General features: G+C 38.1%; 1 protein-coding gene across 7 annotated transcripts in view; it reads left to right on the top strand.

Annotated features, from left to right (window-relative positions):
- Positions 1–21093, top strand: part of CARMIL1 (capping protein regulator and myosin 1 linker 1) — a 306964-nt gene that overhangs the window by 226748 nt on the left and 59123 nt on the right. For all 7 annotated transcript variants that reach the window (XM_070777554.1, XM_019985895.2, XM_019985894.2 and 4 more), the window contains 3 exons: positions 6032–6130; positions 17950–18078; positions 18963–19094. In XM_070777554.1, coding sequence (XP_070633655.1) covers positions 6032–6130; positions 17950–18078; positions 18963–19094 — 360 coding nt within the window. The remainder of the gene's footprint in view (positions 1–6031; positions 6131–17949; positions 18079–18962; positions 19095–21093) is intronic.

The raw sequence follows: 21093 nt of genomic DNA, 5'->3' as shown, positions 1-21093 counted from the left end.
TGCTCAAATATTTCCCATCTGACTCCACATTTATCATGCTATTATTTGGGGAATCTCCTAAATCTTTCTTCCCTCTTTGGGCTTTCCTCTGGTGGTGCCACCCTCTGTCCAGTCTCCTAAGTTTGACTTCTTTTTCCCTATATCATCTGCAGCCAATCTATCACCAAGTTTACTAACTGTGTAGCATAAATCTCTTCATTTACTCTCCTTCCCTCTATTCCTATAACAGATGCTTTTGTTCCAACCTCATCCTCTCTCACCAGGATGGTTACATCCCTTTGTCTGTTTTCCATGCCACAGTCAAAAATAGCCATCTTTCTTCTTGGTGAATTTGATCAGACTAAAACCTTCAATCCAGTCCTCCCCAGAGGCTTTTAGGATAAAGCCTAATCTCCTAAGCTTGGCAAGAATTTCTACCCAGGATCTGTCTCCTATTCACTGTCAATTTCATCTCTTAACCACCCCATGGTCTTTGTTTTTCTCTACTTCAGGGAACTTGATAGAAATGCAGATTCTTGGGCCTCAGAAACTGAGGCAGGACTTAGCCATCTGGGTTTTTCTGAGCTTTCCTGATGCTTTCTAACATTTGAGAATCACTGCTTGAGTCTAGATGATACTCGTGCTTACCCCACTACTGTACATGTCTGTTGAGACTGAAATCCAGGGTCAACCTATCCAGGAAGACTTCTCAGAGTCCCTTTCCCCCAGTAGGTAGGTGGTTCTTCCACTGGCCTTGTGACATTGTTTTAAGTTACCTGCCTCCATTTTTTTTTCCCTCCCAGTGACTGAGCTCTTTGAAGGCAGAGCCCGCATTTTTCATCTTGTTTTATTCTCAGAAGCTAGTGCAGTACCTGGTATGCACGCTTAGATGTTCTTTAGACGTTCAGTGAATTAAGGGAGTAAGGTTGGGAGTTGAGGAAGAGGAAAGTGTGGGGTTGCAAAAGAAACCATCTAAGATTTGTGTTCAAAAGTTCCAAGTCAGACTCTTCCCAGCTATGTAAGTTCTGTAAGTACTTAGTGTTTCTGAACTTTGGTTTCTTCATCTATATAAAAAATAAAGCTACACAATAACAGTGTTTAGCTGACACTTAGAATATAGTTCATGCTGGGGGCCTGACACTATATTAAATGATTTACATAAATTAATACTTGTCAACTTTAAAGTAAATCCATGAGTTTTGTTCTATTATATCCTCATTTTATGGATAAGAAAACTGAAAGCGTGTCTAATTTGCCTAAGGTCTCCATAAGGATCAAATGAGGTGGTGTACATGAAAAGCAATTTGTCGACCATAAAGCAAAATACAAATGTTACATATCTTTATGCTTTCCTAAAGGAAATATAACAGAAGACATATTCTATAGAGATGAGGTTTCTGATTTCAGATTAGACATGCAGAGTTTGCAAGTCATCATTCCCATTCTCTCAAGAAAAAAGCTTAACAGAAAATGAGTGACTTTTCTTAGGTCTGCCAGAGAATTGAGGTGACATGCAAACTGTCACCCTGGAAATGGTAATACAGAAAATCAAAGCCAGGATCAGCTTACCAGGAGCAGAAGCTAGTGGAGCCAGTAACTCAGAGGAATGCTTAAACAGCAATTGATGAATTGTTGCAGGCTTAGTGTGGACTAATTTGAGAGCTAAAAACTCGTAGAGGCTCAGTCTTAGGTAGGCTCTGACCCTTGCCTGGGTTTAATTATAAGAACCCTAACATGTTATCACAGTGAAGACTGGAGGATAATTCACTCATGTTTCTGGCAGGGGGATGGGAAAAGGGAACTGTTTTGAAATACAGTCAGAACATGCTATCCTCTGTAACAAAAGCCACCCTCAAGAGAAACTATTCTATGAGAGTCTTACCTGACCTAGTGAAAGGCAGACCACTGTATCCCCTTCCAGCTTTTTGTTTCACATAGGGAGGGGGGAAAAAAGAGGGCCAAGAAACACTTATAAAGGTTACAGTCCAGGGACTCAGACCTATTTTTTTTTTTTTTTTTTCCTCAAAAAAAAAAAAAAAAAGCCTAAATTTAGTTTTAAGGTTATAGAATGTTTCCCCTCCCTATTACATTATATCACACATCAACTATAATAACAGTGAATTACAACTGAGCAAAGCTGTAAGACACTATTTAAGGAGGCATTTCTAGGGAAACCCCAAAATAGCAGGAGAGACATAAACAGGTTGATAGAAGAACTTAAAGCCCCTGACATACACAGTTACAGCAGACATTCAACACAACCCAGTTTCTAGCTGCTGCTGCTGCTAAGTCACTTCAGTTGTGTCCGACTCTGTGCGACCCCAGAGATGGCAGCCTACCAGGCTCCCCTGTCCCTGGAATTCTCCAGGCAAGAACACTGGAGTGGGTTGCCATTTCCTTCTCCAATGCATGAAAGTGAAAAGTGAAAGTGAAGTCGCTCAGTCGTGTCCGACCCTCAGCTATCCCATGGATTGCAGCCTACCAGGCTCCTCTGTCCATGGGATTTTCCAGGCAGGAGTACTGGAATGGGGTGCCATTGCCTTCTCCGAGTTTCTAGCTGGATGAACATAAAAACTTCACATTAAAAGATTGATGACCTCAGTGCCTATTACTAGATACATTATATCTGGCTTTCAACAAAAAATGACAAGGCATGCTAAAAGACAAGAAGAACCACAGTGTGAGCAGCCAAAGCAAATATCAGAACCAGACTCAGATATGACACAGAGTTTGGAATTATCAGACAGGTCATTAAAACAATTATAATCAAATATGTTATGGGCTTTAATGGAAAAAGTAAAAAAAAAAAAAAAAACATGCAAGAACAGATAGGTATTAAAAGCAGAGAAAGAGGAACTAAGAAAAAAAATCAAAAGAAAGTGCTAGAAGACAGAAATGCTGTAACTAACAAAAAAATGCCTTTTATTAGCTCATCAGTGGGCTGGAGACAGTGGAGGAAAGAATCATTGAGTTTGAGGATATGTCAGTAGAAACTTCCCTGAAAAAACTTTGCCACTCAAACATATTTTTTTCTAAAATATTTCTTCCAGACTGAAATGCAAAGAGGAAAAATAGAATAGGAGGGAAAAAGAACAGAATATTCTAGAACTGTGGGAAAAATTACAAAACATTGAATAGCCTTGTAATGGGAATATCAGAAGGAGAAAAAAGAGAAAGGAACAGAAGAAGTAATAACTGAGAAGTTTTTGAAATTAATGACAGAAACCAAACCACAGATCCAGGGAACTCAGAGAACACCAAGCAAAATAAATACCTCCCTACCCCCCCACCTCACCATCCCCCGCCCCGCCAAAAAAAATCAACATGTAAGCACATCGTATTCAAACTGCTGAAAATCAAGGAGAAAATGTTGAAGGAGGACAGGGGAAAATACATCTTGCATATTGGGAAATAAGGACAAGAATTATATCAGACTTTGAGTCAGAAATCATGCAAACAAGAAAATAGAGTGAAATACTAAAGTATTTGGAAGGAAAAAAAAAAACAGACTGGAATTCTGCATCTAGCAAAATTTTTCTTCAAAAATAAGAAATAAAGACTTTCTAAGTGGTGTTAAAGGGATGAAAGGGAGAAATTGGCAAGACTGTCATTAATGTACCTGTACTACTTGTGAAATGGACAGCCTGGGGTTAATCTGAGTATAACTTACAATTGGCCCACCTTATCTACATCTATGGGCTCAACCAACCATGGACCATGTAGTGCTGTAGTATTTACTATTGAAAAATATCTGTTTACAAGCACACCTGTGCAGTTCAAACCTGTGTTGTTCAAGTAGCAATTCCAGTGTTATTTGAAAGAAGAGTTGAATTAATTGTAAATGTACTTTGCAGATACTAGGGCAACCACTAAAATATAATTCTTTAAGAAAGGAGAAAAAAATGGATCATATATAATGCTTAAAATCAGAGAAGACAGAAAAGGAGAGGATAAAAAAAGAAAGAACAGAGTATGCAAATAGTTAATTAAAAAATTTGTGTTTTTTAAATGAAAATTGTTGCCTTTAAAGCTCATATTTATTGTTTTCTTTTCCTATAGTACTTACTATGCTTTTATATATTCCATTTTTCATTGTCACAGAACCCTGTCCTCTTGCCCTTTAATTTTACTCTATTGAAGAACAATATTGTGATTCTGTATTCAATCTTTATTATTTTAAAATATAAGATTCCTTTATTAAAACACATGGTTTTTTGCCTATGTGCTGCTGCTGTTTTCAGCAGTGAGACTGAAGGTGTCTAACAGACTCGAGACTGTCTCCCAGGTCACTGCTGCCCAGGGGTACTGGCAATGTGATAATGACACTCTTGGCTCTCCCCTTTCCATTTGACTTGAGTCAAGCCCCGTCCTGTCCTGGTTTTCTGCCTTGGCACCTAAAGGTGCACAGAAGGAAAATTCACCCTGTTAATTCAAGATGCAAATGCTTTTCAGTGGTGATGTGTACATGACTGTTTTTAAAGACTCTTAGCGTTGTCTTTCTTCTCTCCCTGTACTAGCTGTTAGAAATGAGCTTTGAATACTAATTTTTTTCTAAAATCCTCCGTCCAAGCTCAGTCTGTGAAGCCCGGTTGGTGCCCCTGGGGCAGTCCTGGAAGTGCCTGGGGCTGCCTTGGGTGCACTGCCTGTATGTGAGCGGAGCCTCCTGAGTAAACAAGCTGATCTCAGAACTGGCCCATGGCCAGGGCTTAGTGAGGCCAAATGTAGAACAAGTAACAAAGCAAAAGCACCCCAAACTAGGGGGCAATGTGTGTCTGCCAGTTTCAGGCAAGAATCTTTTTTTAGCAAAGACATTCTACCTGATGGTAATGTCACCTTGGAAAGAGATGACTTCTTGGGAAGCAGCAAGAGAAAATTAACGTAATATAATGTCATGGTATTAATGTGTCACTTTAATGATGCTCCATTTCAGGGATCTTTCTGTTTTATAATTTCTTCATTTATGTTTAGTATAATAGTACATTTTGCTCTGCTTTGTAGTTTCCAGGGATGATAGTAATTATAGTCTGTTTTAATTGTTCCTAATTGGTATTAAGTAGTAGTCATTTTAGCATATGCAAAACTAAAATGAAAATGTAATAATGCTGAAAGCCTCATAGTTATTAGACGTTCTTAGGGAACTATAGTGACAAATTAGAAGCCAAATGGTTAAGTTGCATTAATAAGACAAATAAAAGCAACAACTTAAAAAAATAGATGGCATACTTAGTTATCTCAGATCATTCTTTAAAAAAACACCTTAATAGGTATTCATTATCCCCAATAGTTTATACTACATTTTTTTTGCCCAATGTGTATATTGTTCTTCTTAAATACTTTATTCCAATCTAGTTATCATTTGTATTTTTGAGTTTTTCATAAAACATTGTCTATGTATAAAAATATAGATTGTCAAGTAACTTTAAGACTTCATTTTCTGTAGGAATCCATTTTCTAATTTTTGATACTTTTACTAAAATCATTCCTATTTTTAAAAATACGTGTAAGCCTGGTAGATTAAGGAAATTAGTATATAGCTTTGAGATGGACCAGCCTGTATCCTTCCAATTTTGTACCTGTTTTTTCCTTTAAAGAATTTTCTGAATGCTGGTGAATTCTACCCCTGGAATAAGGCCAAGAGGTTCAGAAAAGACCATTCATATTCTGTAGGGGTACTTATTTAGCTTCTGAACTGTTTATTGGTTAAAAATTTATGACAGAGAAAGATTACAATCATGTGCAGGAAAGTAATGAAAAGGCAGTAAATGGGGTGTCTAACCCTGCAGGCAATTAAACATTTGCTCTTCTTTGTCAACTACTGAGTCACATAAAAATCACCCCTGTTACCTGCAAGTAAAATTTCTAACTAAGAACACCTATAATGCATCTGATAGTCCATTTCCCCATCTCGTACATGCTGTGGGGCCAGGGCACTGGCAGGATGTGAAAATTAGTTGCTTGGGTCTTCACTTCAGCTGCTGGCTGTTTCACTGATGACTTTACTCTCTGCTGAGTTGACATGTGTTCTTGAGAGAGACCTGTGCTTAATTTCCAGATAGAAAACTATCTGCTCCGGAATCACGAGACTAGAAAATACCTTCAAGAGCAGGCCTATCGCCTCCAGCAGGGCATTGTCACCAGCACCACGCAGCAGGTAAGAGGGACCAGTCTTCTCCCAGTGCCAGTGTTCTTCCTGCTTACGCTGAACTGACCCTTGTAAGAGCCAGAGACCAAGGATTTTTATCATTTCCCATGGGACAGTAAGAACCCATTTCTGAAAATGACAACAAATGTAAGTAGAGTTTGGGGGAAGATGTAGAGGGAGGAAAATGTAGGTTAATTCTTATACTAAATATACAGTTTCCATTGTTGACGATTTTGTGCATTTTAAGACTGTCAGTAAGGTGATGGTCAGTTGCTAAGTTATGGACATAATGACTCTGACCCATGGACTGCAGCATGCCAGGCTCCTCTGTCCTCCACTATCTTCCAGAGTTTGCTCAAATTCACGTCCGCTGAGTTGGTGATGCTATCTAACCATCTCATCCTCTGCCGCCTCCTCCTTCTTTTGCCTTTAATCTTTAATCAAGGTATTTTCCAGTGAGTCAACTTTTTGCATCAGGTGGCCGAAGTATTGAAGCTTAACTTCAGCTATAGTCCTTCCAGTGAATATTCAGGGTTCATTTCCTTTAGGATTGACTGGTTTGATCTCCTTTGCAGGAAGATGTGATTTAGATTTATATATAACTATTAGGAACCCTAGATTATAGATGATAAAATCTGAGGGTAATCAGATTTAATACTTTGGAGACCTTCTGTTCCATTTCTTCTACTCCATTTCACTTCTCTGAGTAGGAAACAAATTCCGAAATTCTTCTGAATAATTAAGAATTTGTTGAATGTTAATTAACATGTAAGTGCTGAAGAGAAACTATTCTTTTCTTTTATTTCACTCCTTTTCTCTCTACTCAACTTCAAAAAAGTGTGAAATATTTTCCTCCAAAAACATAACCAAACCCAAAGATCATAAAATATTCGAGGAAAATCTATAGGATGTCAAAGAAAGAAGATACACCAAAGAACTGAGCTCAGATGGTTCAAAGTAGAGCAGAGAACTTAACAAAAGTTTTTTTTTAATTTAATAACTTCAGTGGGATTTGAGAGAATATTATATACATAAAATAGGAATTAGCTGCTGTGAAAAGGAGTAATCAGAGGACAGGAAACAATGCTTAGCAATTGAAAATATGGAAACTGTAATATAGAATTAAATTAACTGATAGTGCACAAATTAAGCTACTTGTTTGGTAGAAAACAGGGAAAATCTGTATAACATGCAGTATGACAGATGAAAAATATGAGAGAAAAGTAAGTCCAAATAGTGAATAGATTAAAAATGACCAATAGCCTTCTAACAGGAACTCCAGAGGTTAAAAAGAAACATCATAGAAAAAGTTAAAAGAGTAAAAATAATAGAAAAGCATTTCATATGAATGTTGGAGTTGATATAACCTATTGAAATAGATCTAGAGGGATGAGTAAAGAACCATACTTGGTGAGAACACTTAGAATAAAGGGAAACAAAAACAAAAACACACCATCTTAAAGAGTTACAGAGAGAATACACAGGTCATCTTACAAGGGAACTATCCTAGAAACAAATGAGGTTCAGCCATTTTATCAAACAGAGTGAGGGCAGAGTAAAATTATATTTGGACAGTAATTAGAAATTTTACCCCCAATATTCCATATGAAAAACTGATTTTTTGAGGAAATTCTCTAGCAAAACAGAAGAAAGTATCAGTTCAGTTCAATCGCTTAGTCATGTCCATCTCCTTGCGACCCCATGGACTGCAGCACACCAGGTCTCCCTGTCCATCACCAACTCCCAGAGCTTACTCAAACTCATGTCCATCAAGTTGATGATGCCATTCAACTTTCTCATCTTCTGTCATCCCCTTCTTCTCCCACCTTCAATGTTTCCCAGCATCAGGGTCTTTCCCAATGAGTCAGTTCTTCGCTTCAGGTGGCCAAAGTATTGGCATTTCAGCATCAGTCCTTCCAATGAATATTCAGGACTGATTTCCTTTAGGATGGACTGGTTTGATCTCCTGGCAATCCAAGGGACTCTCAAGAGTCTTCTCCAACACCATAATTCAAAACCATCAATTCTTCAGTGCTCAGCTTTCTTTATAGTCCAACTTTCACATCTATACACGACTACTGGAAAAACCATAGCTTTGACTAGATGGACCTTTGTTGGCAAAGTAATGTCTCTGCTTTTTAATATGCTCTCTAGGTTGGTCATAGCTTTTCTTCCAAGGAGCAAGCGTCTTTTAATTTTATGGCTGCAGTCACCATCTACAGTGATTTTGGAGCTCAAGAAAAGAAAGTCTGTCATTGTTTCCATTGTTTCCCCATCTATTTGCCATGAAGTGATGGGACCAGATGCCATGATAATCGTTTTTTGAATGTTGAGTTTTAAGCCAGCTGTTTCACTCTCCTCTTTCATCAAGAGGCTCATCATTTTCTGCCATAAGGATGGTGTCATCTGTGTATCTGAGGTTATTGATATTTCTCCCGGCAATCTTGATTCCAGCTTGTGCTTCATTGAGCCCAGCATTTTGCATGATGTAGTCTGCATATAAGTTAAATAAGCAAGGTGATAATATACAGCCTTGACATACTCCTTTCCCAATTTGAAACCAGTCCATTGTTCCATGTCCAGTTCTAGCTGTTGCTTCTTGACCTGCATACAGATTTCTCAGGAGGCAGGTCAGGTGGTCTGGTATTCCCGTCTCTTGAAGAATTTTCCCCAGTTGTTGTGATCTATACAGTCAAAGGCTTTGGCGTAATCGATAAAGCAGAAGTAGATGTTTTTTCTGGAATTCTCTTGCTTTTTCTATGATCCAATGCATGTTGGCAATTTGATTTCTGGTTCCCCTGCCTTTTCTAAATCCAGCTTGAACATCTGGAAGTTCACGGTGCATGTACTGTTGAAGCCTGGCTTGGAGAATTTTGAGCATTACTTTGCAAGTGTGTGAGATGAGTGCCATTGTGTAGTAGTTTGAGCATTCTTTGGCATTGTCCTTCTTTGGGATTGGAATGAAAACTGATCTTTTCCAGTCCTGTGGCCACTGCTGAGTTTTCCAAATTTGCTGGCATATTGAATGCAGCACTTTCACAGCGTTGTCTTTTAGGATTGAAATAGCTCAACTGGAATTCCATCACCTCCACTAACTTTGTTCGTAGTAATGCTTCCTAAGGCCCACTTGTCTTTGCATTCCAAGATGTTTAGCTCTAGTTAAGTGATGATAACCACCATCATGGTTATCTGGGTCATTAAGATCTTTTTGGAAAAGAAAGTATACAATATGAGATATAAATAAGAAACTGTGCCAAAAATGAAATCATCGAAGTTATAAAAGCTGAAAGAAAGCTTAAAAAAATTGCCACTTTGGGGCAATCTGCTTTGAGCTGCAGAATTAAAAGATATACTATTACATGTATTCCTCTATGAATTCCATAATCATAATTCTGTACTGTGTATTTTAGTGGATTTAAAATTTTAGTATCAACTTAGACAAGAAGGGAACACCTAATTATTATTATACTAAAAAATATGTAAATGCTGGAAATCTTAATGTAAAAATAATGAAACTAAGGTGTTGAAGAGGGAGAAAGATGAGTATAAGTATACTAAAGTTTTTGTTTTACTTTTTATTTATAAGTATACTAAAGTTTTAGTTTTAGGATAATCCTCTCTAATTCATCAAAAGTCAAAAATACAGATGTAAATCTGCTGTTTGAAATGGAGGTCACCAAAATAATTTAAAAGCAGAGGGTTTTAAAAATTGTTTATTTCAAAAATGTTCATTTCAGTAGATTGAGAGGAACCAACTGGTAGGAAAAGTTTTATTACTTGAAACTACTTTTTATTGCTTATTCTATTTTCTTACCTGTACAAATATCATTTTAATTTTCGCAGTGTCTTTGGTTTTGGCATCAGGGTAATGCTAGTCTCAGAGAATGACTTTGGAATTCTCCTCAACTCTCGGGAATACTTTAAGAAGGATAAGTGTCTGTCTATTCTCAGTGTTTGGTAGAATTCACATGTGAAGCCGTCTGCTCCTGGACTTTGGTTTGTTGGGAGATTTTGTTTTTTTTAACTGCTCATTTAATTTAATTACTGGTAATTGGTCTGTTCATATTTTTTGTTTCTTACTGATTCAGTCTTGGGAGAGTGTGTGTTTCTAAAAATTTATTTCTTCTAGGTTGTCCATTTTATTTGTGTATATTTGTTTGTTGTTTAGTTAAGTCACGTCTGACTCTTTGCAACCCCCATGGGTTATAGTCCACCAGGCTCTTCTGTTCATGGAATTTCCCAGACAAGAATACTGAAGTGGGTTGCCACTTCCTTCTCCAGGGAATCTTCCTGACCCGAGGTTCAAACCTGTGTCTCCTGCATTGGCAGCTGGATTCTTTACACTGATTCACTTGGGAAGCCTGTATTTGTTGTAATCTCTCATGACCCTTTGTATTTCTGTGATGTTACTTGTAACTTCTCTTTATTTCTGATTTATTTATTTGAGCCCTCTTTCTTTTTTTCTTGATTAGTCTGGCTAAAGATTTATCAGTTTTGTTGATATTTTCAAGACAGACCACCAAGATATCTTTTCAACAAAGTTATTTTCAAAGAACTGGTCTTAGTTTCATTAATCTTTTCTACTTTTTTTTTTTTTTTTTTTTTGGTCTCTATTCCATTCATTTCTGTTCTGACGTTTAGATTTCTTTCCTTATATCGTGTTGGCCAACACTAACTTTGGTTTTGTTATTTCTCCTTTTTCTACTTTTTTTATGTGTAAAGTTAGGTAATTTACTTGACATTGTTCTTGTTTCCCAGGTTAGGCTTGCATGGCTATAAACTTCCTTTTAGAACTGTTTTTGCTATGTCCCACGGATCTGGGGTCATTGTGTTCCCATTTTCGTTTGTTTGCAGTTGTTTTTCATTTCCTCTTTGACTTCTTCAGCCTTCCATTTGTTGTTTAGTTGCATATTGTTTAGCCTCCACATGTTTGTGGTTTTTTGTAGTTTTTTTTTTTTTTTTTTCCTTGTAGTTGTTTTCTAGTCTCCTTACTGTTGTGGTCAGAGAAGATGCTTGATATGATTTCAGCCTTCTTAAATATATTGAGAATTCTTTTGTGGCCCAGCCTGTGATCTATCCTGGAGAATGTTCCATGTACTCTTGAAAAGAATATGTGTTCTACTGCTTTGGATAGAGAGCCATTTTAATTTTTTGTTATTCCTTTTTCTTGAAAGAGAATGAAAGAAAGGTGTCCATAATAAATTTGTCATGTATGATCTTTCAGGTAGGTAAAATTATATGGATGACTTTGTATACATAGAGATTCATGAGTGTTCACCAAAATGTACATAATGGTTATCTCAGGTTTAGATAATGGTTATCTCAGATTAGGTTGAGTTCTATTGTCTTCACAGTTTTGTTTGAATGCTTTATAGTAAGCATGTATTATTTATATAAAAAAGTATAGCAATATCTGTTAAGAAAATCATTAATTATGAATATTAGTGAAGTAACAGGGAGTTTGGGGAAGGGAAATATTATTTTTGACCTTACCAATGCCTTAGACATCTAAATTTTTTCCTATAAGGGACTAATATTAGCTTTTAGTACTTTATGGTTTACCATTATTTCCTGGTTTTAGTGTTTAACATTAAAAGCAGTGAGAAAGCTAAAATCTTACACTGTTGCCTTTGGTTCCTTTATGAGCTACCATAACATTCAATATCCTTTTAACTTTTTCCCTCATTCACAGGGGTTTTGTTGCTCATCCAAAAAAATTACTGCCGCAACCTTTAATGCTAATTTTTAAAAGTAAGTTTCATCTTCTCAGTCGAGAGGAAATTATACACAGGAGGCATATACAGATGTTTAATTCTGTAGGGGTGACATCGCTCTGAATTATTCAAGGCATTATGTAGTAGGTATATTGCCACCTTTTCACTTTGGGGATTTCTTAGGACATGATGATTAGCAGTTTTCAGACTTTAATTGTTTCAGTCGCCTTAGGAGAGATTTATCTCCTCCTTATTGAAACTTCTTATTGAAGTTTCCAGAAATAGGAACACAGAAAGAATAGGCCCTCTGTGACTACTCCTGCTAACCACATAGGCAGTCATCATTCCCGGGTGACACTGAAGGGATTAAAATGTGTTTTAATGAAACACTGAAGTCTCATAAAAGTTCATATATTTGTTTTTGTCTCTAGTCTTTGTTTGGGAAAGACCTTCACAAGACTCAACACTGTACCTATGCTTTTGATCTCTTATTTTCATCTTATAAATGCTCTTAATCAAGAGCCAGCAAACGTCTATAAAACAACCAAATAGTAATTAGCCTTTACAGTGCATATGGTCTCTGTTGCAACTGCTCAGCTGTGCTGTGATAGAGTGAAAGCAGCCATGGACAGTATCTGCACACATGAGTGTGGCTGAGCCAATAAAACTTTATTTATAAAAACAGGCTCAGAATTGCCTATAGTTTGCCAGCCTCTGCTATGTCTTCTCATTCTTTTTTTTTTTTTTTTAAGACAATTTTATTGCCTAGAGCTATTTACTCAGCACATTCTCTTTCCTTCCTTTCATGTGCAGGTTTTTATACTTGCTTTCCTGGCTTCTTGCTACCCATTCACTTTACAACCTTCTGGAATGTGCCATCTGTCCCTATCTGTCTGCTGAGATGAGACTCAATGGACCTGGTCACCAAGTCAGAGGCCTTTCTCCCTCTTATCTTTTGATGAAAGGAGGCTGTATGTGTAGTGGTCTGACTTGGGGTCTCAAGTCAGATGACCTGGTTTTAAGTACAGATTCTGCTATTCCTTCTTGGTTGGAACTGATGTTAGTCGCTAACTAACCTCTTTAAGGCTTGATTTCATCTGTAAAAATGGGAAAGATGACCCAAAGAAGGTGCTCAGATGATTAAATGGGATAATGTGTGCAAAGTACTTGGTTCCTCACCAGTAAACATCGTTTGTTGCTAATTTTTTATTATCACAATTGCCATCATTATTATAGACCATCTTATCTTTCTTGAGATACACTTCTTAGTTCACTGGGTAGTATGCTGTTCTGAATATCGTTCTGTTGTTCTCTGTCCTCCTTTCTACACAACTCTTTCTCCTTTCATCTTCCAAATGCAATCCTTTTTCAAAGTTTTGTACTTAGTGCTATCTAATCTACATCTACCATTTTAACTCTCTCGTGTGGATGACTCCTGATCTGTCTCCTCAGTCCCTGTTTTCTGTAAACAGAAATTCCTGTTTTTCAGCTGTTTGTTTAGCATCCCCATCCAGATGGCCCTCTGACAGCAAGGTGAAAGACCAAACTCATCCTTTGGAACAGCTGATTTCACCATTTCTCTCAGAGACATTGTCATTCACTGAGACTAGAACTCCTGGAGTCCTCTTGGGTGCCTCATTCGCTTTGTTCATTCAGAGTCACTATTCACTGCCCATTTATCTTCAAAGTGTCTTTTACAGCTTTTCTTTTCTTTCTATTTCTACTGCCTGACCTTTTGCTAAGGCTTTTTATTAACTCCTTCCTGTGTCTTTTACAAGCATGGCAAGAACCAGTTAATCCATCTTCCATGTCTGCTTGTGCTTTTTTTTTTGTTTGCTGTTGTTGTTTTTTTGGTGTCTTTGTGCATTTTATAGCCCATTTTCTTTGTATCAGGGAAGCTAATACAAAGCTAGACATTGTGAGTGTTAAGGGATTTTTAGATACTCACAGTTGTGGGAGGAGCTGGGGGGATAGATGCTCTATGGTTTGCATGCAGTGGTTGAACTCGGTAGCCTGAGCCTGAGTCTTACACTATCTTGTCTTAGCTTAACATTCCAGTCTGATGTCCCATAATAAAATGCCTCTGTTTCTAATTGGGAAATAGGAATCCCAAGTGTCTGAGTGTGCCATTGCTTATGTTCATTCTTTTACTTAAAATGCCCTTTTCTTTTCTCAGTTTGTAGAACTGTTTCAGGACCCAGTCTAAAAGCTACCTTCAGCCCCAATTAGTTGTAATCTCTCCCTTGACTGAAATCCTTTAGTACTTCTCATCACCCATTTATTCATTGAATAAACACTTATAAGGATTTGTGATGTGGCAGGCACTATTAGAGGAGATGGAGCTTTGATAGTGAACAAAATGTGTCTTGTGGATATTACATATGCAAACTTTATATCTTGTTATGGTTAATTGTGAATATTTCTTTCCACTCCCAGGTTTTTATGTTGTTTGGTGGCAAAGGGTGTATCTTATTTAGGACTGTGTCTCATTCATGCTAGGTGTTGAGTTTATTTCTCTTGAATCAAATAAAGAAATAGACATGGAGGAAGATAAAATTTTCCACTGAATAAGCTACTTGCTTCCCTGGTAGCCCAGACGGTAAAGAGTCTGCCTACAATGCAGGATACCTGGGTTTGATCCCTGGGTCAGGAAGATCCCTGGAGGAGGAAGTGACAACCCACTCCAGTATTCTTGCCTGGAAAACCACACGGATGGAGGAGCCTGGCAGGCAAAACCCCATGGTGTCACAAAGAGTCAGACACAACTGAGAGACTAACACACACACAGTAAGCTATTTGCTGGAACTGAGGACAGTTGTGACAAAGTGCAAGCAACCAAAGATGGCATTTTATGGCTAATGGTTCTAAGTTCTGCACTTGGGTTCTATAGCTCACTATATTTGGAAAAGCCTAAGTGGTGAAATGGCAACCCACTCCAGTATTCTTGCCTGGAGAATCCCATGGACGGAGGAGCCTGGTAGGTTACAGTCCACAGGGTCGCAAAAAGTCGGACATGACTGAGCGACTTCACTTTCACTTTCAAGTGGTCACCATCAAGTAAGATACACTGTATGATTTAGTTGCCAAAGAAGCCAATTTTGATTTCCACCACATTAATGAAAGTATAATTTGTACAGTAAGAAAGATGATAGCCCTGTTACTGTGTTACAGTCTATTTTATTTACCCTCATGTTGTGTGAGGGTTTTAGATAGAAAATTCAGAGGTGTGCATGGGGGAAGATGTGATCACACAGTGGTGTCACTTTGGAATGGTCAAAGAAACTGGGACTGTTAAGCCTGAAGAAAAAAGATTAGAGATGAAAAAGAGAGCTGTGTTCAAACATGAGCAAGATTGTCACATGGAAGAGAGCTTATAACTGTTCAGAGTGTTCTCAAGGGGGAAGATATGTGACCTGTAGAAGGACATGGGAAGACAGATGAAGACTTAAAGAAGACCTAGTCCAAGAATGATTGAGTACATTTCCTTGGAAGGAAGTGAGCTTCTTAAATTATGGCAGTTAGCAACTTTCCTGGGTTGCTTTAGAAAAATGGAACACTTTACTAGGATAAAGTAGAGTTTAAAATGAAGAGCTCGAGTGCCGTCATCTACCTTGAAGTCTTTGATGGGATAGCCCAAGAGATGACAGTATTTCAGACTGCAGTCTCCTTTGTTTTTCTACATTTGTGTACCGTTGGGACTTGAATATGAACTGAGAATCTGAATCCTTTGTTTCCTGTTTTCAAAATTTTCATTTATACTCTGTGTAATTTTTCTGTGTCATCTTAAATAGTTTAACTTTTCTGGGCCTTGGTTCTTTAGTTGTAAAGTCTCTGAATGTGATCTGTTGGGCTTTGCCAAACTTTAGCAAGTATATGTTCAGAAGAATCTTGGAAACTTTCGAGATTTTATGTCTTATTTGAGTCAAAGAATGAAATGTTTGTTTGTTCTGGACGTGACTTTGAAAGTTCCACTTAAAGATCATTTTGCTGAATTCATTTAAACCTTCTCTCCTTAGTGAGTACTTAATGGCACACGTGTCAGGAATCTCTTTGGTCTCTCATGATTATTAAAGATGATTAGTTTTATCATAGTGCCACATCGACATACCTCTCAAATTAGTCTTTTGTGGCCTCAGATCTGTATCAGTTCCCTTCTTTGTGTATCAGAACCCAAAATGTGGTTCATTTTGTCTCTCGAAATTAGATATTCCTTCTTAGTGAGATATGAATTATTGATAACCCTTTTTGCTTCAGGAAGCACAGATCAATTCAGTAGTTGGAAGAGTTGGAATTTATATCAATTAAGAAGATTTTTGAAAGCATACATTTAATTCTCTACAGGGCAAAGTAAATGCATAAAGTTAAAATGTGAACCCTGCCTACAAGCTTAGATTTTGGCCAGGGAAGATAATTATTCCATGACATACATTATTCATGTCACTTCTTTTTCCTGTAGGAGTTCCAGATAGTTTACTTATGTAGCCTTAATACATTTTACAGTCATAGGAGCTGTTCTTCATACATTAGCATTAGTATTACTGACCCTTTGTCAAGAAAGTAGGTGCTTTGAGTGGTGGTATTTTACAGGAGTGTCTTCATTATACACTAGAAAAGAAGATGGGGTAGATGTTATGAACCTGGTTTTGTAAAGGAGAACTGGTGATACTCTAGGAAGTAGACATGAGCTCTGTCCTCAGACCATCAGCCTGCTGAGCAGTGTTGTAAATTTTCTATTACTGTGGAATTTGTTGGGGATGGAGGGTTGATTTTGCCTTCCTATAGTTGTTATTTCAAATAATTCAAAATAAATAGAAAAGTGTGAAGTTAAATAAAAAAGAATATTATTGGAGTGTCACCTCTGCCACATCTGCCCTTCTTGGTATGATAGGGTCTCTGGTGGATAGATATAACTTAAAATTTTTTTTTACTTATTTATTTTTGGCTGGCTGGATCTTCATTGCTGCATGGGCTTTTCTCTGGTTGTGGTGGCTACTCTCTAATTGCAGGGCATGGGCTTCTCACTGCAGTGGCTTCTCTCTTTGCGGAGCATAGACTCGAGGGACATGAGCTTCAGTGCTTCAGTAGCTGCAGCTCCCGGGCTCTAGAGCACAGGCTCAATAGTTGTAGCAGGCTTAGTTGCTCTGCGGCATATGAGATTTTCCCGGATCACGGATCGAACCCCTGTCTCCTGCATTGGCGGGTGGATTCTTTACCACTGAGCCACCAGGGAAGCCCCCCCGCCCCTGCCTTTTTTTTTTTTTTTGAAAAATAGACAACCTGCAGCTTTGATCAAAATACTGGAGAAACTTTTAAAACCACACCGTAGTTGTCTTTTTCTTCAGATGTCTTAGCTTTGTTCATGTTTGTCTCTATGCATACAAATATCATAGAGTATAATCTTACCCTTCTGTACTAGTTTTTGTCCACAGTATTTAGCTGCCACTTCCCTTTGGGTTTTATGGTTAAATCCATGAAACAACTGAAAGTGATTCAGATGTAATTAACCTGGGAGAAGGACCTTATAGTGATAGAAACTAGATGTTATTAACTTTATTATTGCCTATGTTAATATAATCAAACTTCAGCTTATGCTTTTATGGTGGAAAATCATATGATATAATTGAAATAATTAAAAAAATTAAATTTCCAGGGATGTTTCCATAATACTGGGACCAACTGGCTTTGGGCATCATTTTGTCATCATCTCAACTGTCTCAGAATTGTACATCTCCTTTTTCTGTTTTTTCAATGCTGAACACCATGTTTGACTTGTAGAGGGTACTCAATAAAAATTAATAAAGGAGAGTTACTATCAAGCAAAAAAGTCACTGAGTAGCTATGAGATTCTGAATCATCAAGAAATATTCAGTTGTGTTTTACATGCTGCATTTCCTAAGGCAGGAAAGGGGACCACAATGCCATACACATTTATCCGGAGTTAATGTTGCCAGAGGTTTCTTGTAGAAACAGACAAATTAATAATTGCTATAAGCTGCCTTCTCAAAGCTTCCAGTTAGGAGACGTTTTCATCCTTGTTCATTCTGTGTTTCCTTCTGTCTGAATATTGGCTGTGCTGACTGGGGTGCTTGCTGTCATTTTTATGGTGTGGAGCAGATGATTGACAGAATGTGTGTCAAAGTACAAGATCATCTCAACTCCTTACGAAGCTGTGAGGGAGATGCTGTCCAGGAAGATTTAAAATCAGCAGAAAGACTCATGCAGGATGCCAAGAACTCTAAAACGGTGAGTTTAACTTCTGGCTATGTGAGAGTCTTCTGTAATGAAAAAGACTTTTAAACTTCAGTTTTAGAAGCTACTTCTAACTTGTTTTACCTTTCTACTCAGTTTCAAGGTTACTAACAAGTGGCAAAGTGAGCTGAGTTAATCTTCGCCTCCTTTCTGTACCCCCATGCTAGTTACTAATAATCAAAATACATTCGTCCCTCGGAATCTGCAGGGTATTGCTGCCAGGACCTCTTGCAGATACCAAAATCTGTGGCTGCTCAAGTCCTTTATATGTAAAATGGCATAGCCCAGATGGGCCTCTGTATCCAGGGGTTCCACAGCCTCTGATACAGATGGCCGGCTGTATAGAATTTACAGCAGGGGGTGCTGTGACTCACAAACGGTGTAATCAAGTCCTGCGTAACCTCAGAAAGGTGGCAGGAGTTTCAATGAGTAACAGCTCCTTGGCGGTATACTGCCAAGCTGATAGCATGACACTCCCTTCTGTCACTTGTAGAAGGAAGCTTCTTTCAACTTAGAATTTTTTCCCCAACTGTGACTTCATAGAGAAAGGACTAACTGGGAATCAGAAAGCCTGGGATCTGGTCCAGGCTCTTCTATTTGAACCACACAATCATTGAATTTTATGAGTAGGAAGAAAACTATGGATTAGTCAGATGCTCTCACACCCCAGATGAAGACATTAAGGCACAAACAGGTAGGGTACTATTCCTTTGCTCTCAAAGCTGGACCTGTTCCGATCTGTGTAAAGGGTCTTACATCAAGACTATCTTAGATTATCCCTAATATTTCTTCACCCTTTTTACTAACTCTGCAATGACTTTGGTGCTTATTTAAATCATTATTTAATTATGGAGATGTTACTTTTATTTTTCTTACAGCTGTTACCAAATTTATACCATGTTGGTAGTGTATCTTGGGCGGGAGCCAGTGGTTTGTTATCCAGTCCAATTCAGGAGACCCTGGAATCAATGGCCGGAGAAGTTACAAGAGTTGTTGATGAACAACTCAAGGTTTGTGGTTTCTGTTATTTTGGAAAGTGACATTTTTGTGCCTTAAGTGTGCATGATAGCATTTTGTACCGTGCTACTCTATATTTTATAGATGTATGTGTAGTGAAGTTGAATACTGTGTCTTTTCCACCTTCATTTATAATTTTTGGAATAACTTTTTTGCATAATAAGATCAAGTAAAACCTATCACATTCAATTTTGTTTTTGATGGTAAATCTCTAACTGTATTTCACATATGACACGTTGCCACTGATGGGAGAATGATTGATTTCTGCTTAGAAAGATAAGTCTGATTCATGAAAAAAATATCTTCTGTTGTTACGTTTGATTTAGAGACTGGGAGAGATGACAGGTGCTATGCTTATAGCACCAAATTGCTGCTTGTATGGAAAGGTTACCACTAGGTAACTAGATAATAGTCTTTGCAAAGAGCTGCTTGAAAGATTAGGAAAGGGATTTAGAATGAATAACAAGGCACCGGAAGTAGCAGAGACTTGTCTAGAGGCTCAGAGACTGAAAAAACAGCCTCTGAAATTTAAGTGGAGAGAGTAATGTAAGGCCAGTGTCTTAAGGGAACTTCAAGAAACACCTAGAGCGGCAACATTTCATTTTCAAAAAGTTTCATCATTTCCAGCCTGCCTGTTCAAGGATGCCATATAAAGACCTTGTCTAAATTTCTGTGTTTATTTGGTCCATTTTCTTCTGAGAACACAATTTCTATAACTCGGATTTGATATGCAACTTAATCATAACTTTGCAACATGCTAATTACTCTATTATAAATTAAATTAGCACAGAATGTTGTGGATTACTTAGGCATTTAAGTCACTGTCTTTCTGTGCGCATAATGCAGAGAGACTCTTGAGTGTTATTTTTATTTTCTTTGATGGTGGTTATTGTGAATATATTCTGAGCAAAGACAAAGGGGTAGAAAAACAACTGGTTGGATGGTACAGAGTTCTAGCAGGTCTGCTGCTGCTAAGTCACTTCAGTCGTGTCCGACTCTGTGCGACCCCATAGACGGCAGCCCACCAGGCTCCCCCGTCCCTGGGATTCTCCAGGCAAGAACACTGGAGTGGGTTGCCATTTCCTTCTCCAATGCATGAAAGTGAAAAGTGAAAGTGAAGTTGCTCAGTCGTGACTGACCCTCAGCGACCCCATGGACTGCAGCCCATCAGGCTCCTCCATCCATGGGATTTTCTGGAGTAGCCTGGTGGGCTGCAGTCCATGGGGTCGCTGACGGTCAGACACAACTGAGCGACTTCACTTTCACTTTTCACTTTCATGCATTGGAGAAGGAAATGGCAAGGTCAGTTGTTACCTAATAGCACTCGTTTTATCCTCCATGAAGGATCAGATATGTTAAAAGGATACTTTCTTACACATTTAAAATAAAGTCATCTCTGTTGCTCAGTTAATTCTGACTGTAAAAAATGAAACTACTCATTGTGAAATATTTAAAGAATAAAAATCACTTGAAATCCCAGAGATAGCATTATTCTTAATATTTTGGTGACTTTCCAAACATTCTGTGTCTGTACAATTTTACATATATGGGATCATACTACACATACTTTATTTATATTTGGCACAATATCAGGAAGACACTTCTAGATTGGTGAGTACTCATCATTTTAGTGGCTGTATGGTGTCTCATTGCAGAGACGTATCAGTTCCCTGGGAAAGCGGCAAACCTCCTCTGTGTCTTTCCCTTCACGCAGAACCCCTCACATTTGACACCTCTGGTCACCAGATGTGTGGGTGTTTTCCCCAATCCAGCCGGGTGTCCTACTGTTTAACTCCATTCAGACACTATCTACCTAGAGATCCCACTGGTTAAGGGCCCAGACCCTCAAGACTGCCCCCGCCCCACTTCAGATGCCAACTGGGAGTCCAGGTTGTCACTGAACTCCTGACCAATCGGTGATAAATCCGAGGTCCTTGTAACCTCACCTCTAGGTCCATTAACTTGCTAGAGTGGCTTCCAGAACTCAGGGAA

Source organism: Bos indicus, chromosome 23 (assembly GCF_029378745.1).
Source record: "Bos indicus isolate NIAB-ARS_2022 breed Sahiwal x Tharparkar chromosome 23, NIAB-ARS_B.indTharparkar_mat_pri_1.0, whole genome shotgun sequence".
NCBI lineage: Eukaryota > Metazoa > Chordata > Mammalia > Artiodactyla > Bovidae > Bos > Bos indicus.
Note: the sequence above shows the minus strand (reverse complement) of the source record. Positions and strands in the feature narration are given on the sequence as shown.